Source organism: Cricetulus griseus, assembly GCF_003668045.3.
Source record: "Cricetulus griseus strain 17A/GY chromosome 1 unlocalized genomic scaffold, alternate assembly CriGri-PICRH-1.0 chr1_1, whole genome shotgun sequence".
NCBI classification, from domain to species: Eukaryota; Metazoa; Chordata; class Mammalia; order Rodentia; family Cricetidae; genus Cricetulus; species Cricetulus griseus.
In genome coordinates, this window is record NW_023276807.1 from 206,888,308 (window position 1) to 206,895,578 (window position 7,271).

At 44.5% G+C, this 7,271-nt stretch overlaps 1 protein-coding gene across 1 annotated transcript; it reads left to right on the top strand.

Moving 5' to 3' along the window:
- The first annotated feature begins 265 nt into the window (after window positions 1-265).
- Window positions 266-742, top strand: Ear11 (eosinophil-associated, ribonuclease A family, member 11). The gene has a single exon (NM_001244516.2). The coding sequence runs from the start codon at window positions 266-268 to the stop codon at window positions 740-742; it is 477 nt and encodes a 158-aa protein (NP_001231445.2).
- The last annotated feature ends 6,529 nt before the right edge of the window (window positions 743-7,271 follow it).

The window sequence follows — 7,271 nt, forward strand, 5'->3', positions numbered from 1 at the left end:
AGGGCTGCTCTATATGTATGGGACCAAGTGCAGCTCACCCGTCATCCCAGATTTCCAGGACAATCAGCACTGTGTTCTCACAGGAACTACAACATAGACTGGGTAAGATGCTGAGCTCTGGGATTGGAACAGGAGGGTCAGGGATGGAGCAGTGTCAGGAGAAATGGAACTGTGAGCCCACAGTGCCAGCAGAGGGCCTTTAGGAGGAGACAGGAAAAATAGCCAAGAGGGGGAGTAGTTACTTCTCTTCTGTTCTCACAGGACCATGGGTGTGAAGCTGCTTGAGTCCCGACTTTGTCTCCTGCTGCTGCTGGGATTTGTCATAATGGTTGCCTCTTTCCAGATCCCACCGGGTTTAACCCCTTCCCAGTGGTTTGAAATTCAGCATGTAAATAATAGGACCAACCTCCGATGTAATCCTGCAATGAGGATAGTTAACGGTTACACAAGACGATGCAAGAACATAAATACTTTTCTTAATACAAGTTTTCCTGCTGTCGCTCGTGTGTGTGGCAGACCAAATACTAATTGCACTAGGAGTCCTGGTACAAATTGTCATAACAGTTCAGCTCAAGTATCTTTAACATACTGTAACCTTACAAATCCAGGAAGTCATTATACACAATGCCAATACCAAATGACTCCAGCAAGGAAGTTCTACAGAGTGGCTTGTAACAATCGTACCCCACAAGACAATGGTTCCTATGCAGTGGTTCCAGTTCACTTGGATGATATATATTAGCTCCAGTACCAGCATTTTGCACCTTTGTGAACTGCCAGTTCCTCTATCTGCGCTGCCATCAGCAAACTGTCCTTATGAAACCTGACCCTGATTCCCTTTAATTTAGCCAAACAGATCTTTTTTACTCAATAAACAGCTTTGCATATTCATCTAGATCTCTGTGTATCAGAGAGAGAGAGGGACAGGGAGAGAGAGAGAGAAAGAGAGAGAGGAGAGGAAGGGAGGGACGGAGAGAGTATGTTTCTGTTATTCTGGTGTGTGTGTGTGTGTGTGTGTGTGTGTGTGTGTGTGTGTGTGTGTGTGTGTGTGTGTGTGTGTGTCTCGAGACAAATTCTCATGCTCACATAACAAACACTCTACCAGTTAAACTAGCTACCCAGTCTCTGGGAACAAATTCGAGTATGAGAAGAGACAGACATCTTTCCAGAAAGTTCCTACAGGGCATTGTCCCTGAAGTTTGTCTGTGGGAAAGAAGTGGCTGGAAGAGGGGACCAGAGAAGAGGAATCTCTCCATGAGGCTATTCCATGCCCCTCCCCCTGCATAGCTGTCCTCAGTGGTGAACTGTGAGACCATTCCACACAGCCCAGGAAGGCACAGAGGCCAACATAAGGGAACTGGAACCCACAGGGGAAGAGATGAGTAGTGAGAGGTCAAGCCCTGACTCCTGTGCAGAACTGTGTGGGGAATGAGTGATAATGGGAAGGGACCATCTCTTGAAAAACACTGAAACACATCACCAACTGATGTCAAGTTGGGTCTTCATGCAGTGTCTGGTGTCCCTGTTAATTTTATAAAGTTTTGTTCAAATAACATGAATTACTAATCCCAAAGCTCCATGTTTAATTAAGAATCACACAAATGCCTGGGCAGACAAGACATTCAAAGCCTTGCAATTTTGTAGGAACTTTTCTGTGAAAGAGTCCAGGCTTGCTTGTGTGCCTAAGAGCAGCAGTGATGGCCTTCCATGATTGTTGTAGTCAAGGACAGTCTTTGAATGGACCTTTCTGGGGTTGAAACTTCCATAGGTGAAAATAACCCTCTCAGTGTATCCTCCCAAATCCTGTTCATCCTAACACTGGCTTGTCAATATTCACGATGCTGAACTCAAGATTTTTGCTTATCTTGGGTCACACCTCTCTTATATTTACAGGGGAGGTGTGAAGAGGGAGAGGTTGAGCAAAGACTCCACATTGGTAATATAACAAATTTTTGGAAATTCCCTTTCAGAAGGTGTGCAACAGGCACTTAGACCTAGTACCTCATTAGACCTTAGTACAACTGACACCATGATGGAAGTACCATTCTGCCCTGAAACCCAGCACTTCAGCAGCAACACTGGACAAAATGAGAACAAAGACCTAATCAATCAAAAACCGTAGTTCTGGGAAAGTTCTTACATGTACTGATCTTGTTTTCTGGCTTCTGAAGTTCTGCTCAGGCTGAGTATTCTTACTAACTAAGGTATGTCAACCCTGAGAAAAGCATAGGACTAAACTCAGGTCCCTAACACCCAGTGTAGTCACCCAGCAGCTAATAAACACTTGCTATTGGCTGGAATTCATATCGTAGTGGTCTCCTCTGGTGGATGCCACACAACTGATAGGTAAATAACACATTGACTTCCATGTCTGGACAGGACAGATAATACCCTTGTTCCACATAAGAAGTGTCCAACCTGCTCTAATCTTACCATGGTAGGTGGTCCCTGGCCCCACATGGATTTCAAAGACACAGATATAGAAAAATTTGAGGTGAGATACAGGTACCCATGTTCCCCAACACCCAACAGAAGAGGTTTAGTGTCTAAGGAAATAATTGTCCTTACATATTGGAGGGGACATGATGCTGCAAGTTCCAAATGACAACAGTGGGGGTATTGAATTGTGGGATGGATCTCAGGTAGCCTTTGCCATGGTAACAAAAGCCTGTTATTCTGGCATAAGAATGCAAAGGGCTTTCCCCAGTAGGGCAGCTAATAAGTCAGATTCAGCATGATCACTAAGAGAAGTTTCTGTCCCAGGACCAGGAAGTTCAGATAAGAAGACTCAGCCTGAGTCCTCACACTCTCTGCTTTCCCTGGGGTCCCCTTTTTTTCCTTCCATACAAATTGCACAGGGAGACATTTAGTATCTCTAGAAATGCACCACTTCCAATACACTGAGAAAAACAATACCTTACCCCAACCCACCTCCCACCAAGAAATTCAGGTGGCCTTCTAGCTCAAAGTCACACCCTGAGAGATCAACCTTCCAATTTGAATATTTAAATCTTGGGCAGTTTCCAGAACTGTTGGTGGTTACCTAGGACAAAAAGTACATAAAACTTGAATCTGAGGCTTAGTGTGAACCATTTTCTATACACCCACTGGGAGCCTCTAAAGGACAGAACAGTTGCTCCATTTTTTTTTTCTTCAGTTTAGGCAAAGCCAGAAATTAGAGGACTTGGTGCCATTAGTCTCCATATTTAAAACAGGAGACAATCAATGTCTTATTCTATATAGACAGGGAATTTTTTTAAAAAGCAGAAAAATCAACATTAAGGTTTTTCTTCTATTTAGGTAGGAGAAGTGATTCCATTTTGCCAGGATCAAGCAAACATCATGCTTTGATTTAGGATTCTTTGCAATTTTGTTTTGTTTTAAAGATTTAGATTTATTGTGCTGGTGAGTGTACACAAGCCATGGTATGTGTGTGGAGGTCAGAGGACAATTTGCAGAAGTTGCTGCCCTCCTTCCAACATATGGGTTCTGGAGGCAACCTTAGGTCATTGGCCTAGTAGCAGTGCTTTTATTTGCTGAGCTGTCTCACCGGTTTTTTCTCTATTCATTGAAGAGAAGTTTGAGAGCTTTCTTCAGAACACAGGTGTGGGTGTTTTCATCAGTGACTTCAGCTGGGGTCTCTGGTTTGAAGGCTCTGGATTTATCTTGAAAATGTAACCCCAGCTGTTAACATCCAGCAGTTTCAAGGCCATTGGGGTTCTAAGGACCACCTGGTAAGATCCCTTCCACAAAGGAGCCAACTGTTCTGTGAACCTTCCCAGAAGGACCCAGGTTCCTCCAGACCGGGTGTGAACAACTTTCTTTCCATATTCCTGTGGTGCTTGTGGGACTTGCCCTCTGTTCATAGCATGCTGTACCGAGCCATCTTATTGACCTCAGAGCCTGAACCCAGATCCCATGGAAGGAAAAGACTCCCATTCAACAACAGGGCTGTACCTGGTGTGTATTTGTGGAGCTGTTCTGTCTCTCCTGAAGGAAATGGGAGCAGGATCAGCCACTTATCAGAGGTTTCTTTAAAAGTTTTACTAGGATCTGTTTAAGAGCTTGATTAAGCCTTTCAATACCACCTGAGGCTTGAGGCTTCCAATCTGAGTAGAGGTAATATTTAATCCCTAGAGTCTTGGATATAGAATGAGTCACCGGTGGTGTGAAGGGAAATCCATTAATGACTCTACTGACCAGTGGAGACCAAACCATGGGATAAAGTCTCTTAGGAGGTCATTTGCCTCCTCTGTGGTCTTTTCAACCCCAGTGGGTAAAGTTTCAATCCCATCAGTGAAGATGTCTACAAACACTAACAGATATTTGAAGCTGGCCCAAGGAGACAAAGGAATACATTCTCTCTGCCAGTCCTCACAGGAATAGGAACCTATCCTCTGGGCTTATGGGAGGAGTGGGAGAGGATGAGGACAGCAGAGTTGTGAAAAGTGAAGGTGACACACACGCTTTACTGTGGTCAGTCTCTACCCAGGAACAGTCAAGTCCTCATTGCTAGAGGAGCGTCCCTCCCTGGATGGAATGAGACAGGCATCCCTGAATTATCTTCACTGTAGGACCTGGAGAGAAAGCATTTTACTCGCCACACTGGTCCATGGCCTGTTTCAGTCACCGGGTTATTCATGGCACCCTGGAGGAATAATGCACATTTGGTTTTACATCATCTGTCTTTGAGAGTAGAGGTGCTAACTCTCTGGGGGTCTTTGACTCTCTTGCCAGCCTATTTCCTTGGCCATTATCAGACATGTCCTTCTGATGGCCATTCCAGTAGACGACTGAACCTTGATCGAGAGGCCAGAAAGCTGCCGATAGGTTTAGAATCTCTTGTTTATGTTTTATGGATGAGCTGTTGGCTGTTAACCTTGAAATTTTGTACAGATGTCAGTATGAACATGTAACATCATGAGGACACACTTAAAAGCAGTGTAGATATTAATCTTGTCTTTTACCTGCCCTAGAATGAGTCCCCATATTACAGTGTAGGGTAGACTTTGGATTCAAAATCAAAGGGGATAGTAGGGTAGACTCAATTATTGCTCTTTGTGTGACCATTGACTATACTGTCTTGCACTTTCCACATAGAAAATAACTGCCTTAATCAGGATACAATATCTCCCCCATGCCTAGTTGTCCAGGAAATAATGCTGAGTCAGTCTGGTTGGCCCAGATGGAGGAGCCAGGCTCAGCACACAGTGTGCCACGCAGGAAATCACTTCGATGGGCACAAGTGAAACACATCTGGGGTAACATATGTACTGAGAGTTACATCTGGTTGTCTAGGAAGCTCCTCTGATGTTATTAGTCTACTTCCAGTTAACCATATGTAGCCCATTAATTCTAGTGTAGACTTTACCTGATGAGGTATGAGAGCTTCTAATCATTGCCTCCAAAGACAGCTTGGGAGCCTCTTCAACTAGCAGTGCTGCGGCTCCCAGAGCTTTTAAACAGGGGTCCATCCCGATGCTACAACATCTAACTTCTTTGAAAAATCTAGTACAGGAAATATTCTGTCCCCAAATGTTAGAACCAATGTCCTGAGGGCGAGGTCTTGGCTTTCTACCTGCTTCATCTGGTTAAAAGATTGTTCAGGGTGACCATCCCAGTTAAGGGAATCCAAGTATGAGCTCCTCAATCCTCAAAGAGATTATTGAATTAATGTAAAGGTAAGAACCCAGATTCAACAACATCCATCACCCCCCCAAAGAAGCAAAGTCCATCTTTATCTTAGCTGTAACTGGTCCAATGGTGACCCAAAGCTACAATGGGATTGACATTATGCTGCAGAAGCTGAGATACAGACCAAATTGGTGGTTTTGCTGAGTTATCTGGGTCTTTTTCTGGGAGATCTGGTAGCCACAATAGACTAGAAAGTTGAAGACACTCCTTTGAAGGAGGAATCCATATCAAAGGGTCATCTATATGTTCTAGAACAGTTCCTTATCATTGAACTACATCCCTAAGACATTTTTCTATCCCTAAGATATTTCCCTATCAAAAAGACAGAGGCTTCCCCTGAACCCTTGAGGGATGACTGTCCAAGAGTATGTGCTGTTGAGCTCCAATGATTAGCAACTCCTTTTTGAAGGCAAACAACTACTGGCTTCATTACTTTCTCACTGCTGTGATAATATAGGGCAAAACCAACTTGAGAGAATGGGTTAATTTTGACTTACGGTTCCAAGGGATACAGTCCAGTATTCTGTCGAAGTGATGGCAGTAGGCAGGGAAGTCATGGTAGTAAGGGCAGGAGAACAGCTGGTCACATTATGTCCACATTCATGAAGCAGAGACTGAACAGGAAGGGGGGCTGAGCTATGAAGTCTGAAGAGCAGGCCCCAAAGACCCACTATCTCTACACTTGCTCAAACAACACAACCAGCTAGAGAACAAGTATTCAAGCATGTGACCTAAGAGGTACATTTCATGCTCAACCCTACAGTCTGTCTGTGGTGCCAATAGGCTCAAGACCATCTCATGATACAAATGCATGTGGCCATCTTCAAATGTCCCCATGGTCTCCAATAGTCCAGCACCATTCAAAAGTCTGAAGTCCACATCTCATGTGAGACACAAGGACATCTCTTTACTGTGAGCTCCTAAAACACCAAAACCAAGGTCCATACTACCAACATACCATGGCACAAGTAAACAGTCCCATTGCAAGAGGGAGTAGCTGGGCATGGCAAAGTAATTTTGAAACAAACCCAGAAAAGAAACACTAAATCCTCCCACTCTATGTCTGACATCTGGGACTTATGCTGGGCTCATCCAGACTATGGAAACCTTAGGTAGCCCCACCCTTCAACTCTGCCCTCTGTAGCACACACAGTCCCACTTGAGCTGCCACCATCCCATATCTGTGGCTATTTTCAACAAATGTCCCATGGTCCAAGCATCACCATGATCCTGAGGTCTTCACTGAAACTTAGGCTTCACCTTCACAGCTTCCCTCAAGAGTCTCTCAGAGCCTCCTAGCAGAGATTCTGATCCTGCCACACATTGCTGGGTGTTGGGATTTAAATGTGAAATGTTCCCCATAGGCACATGTGTTTGAGCACTTGGTCCATAGAGGGAGGCACTCTATGAAGTTTTGTAAACCCTTTGTGAGGGGGCTCTTCCCTGAAGGAAGGAGTCTTACATGTACACACTACCCCAGCTGTCCCCAAAGGATTCTAAGGAGTTTATGTGGCAAACACTTTACCAACTAGGCCAACACTCCAGCTCCTAATAGTTGTAGTACAATCCTTTACCCC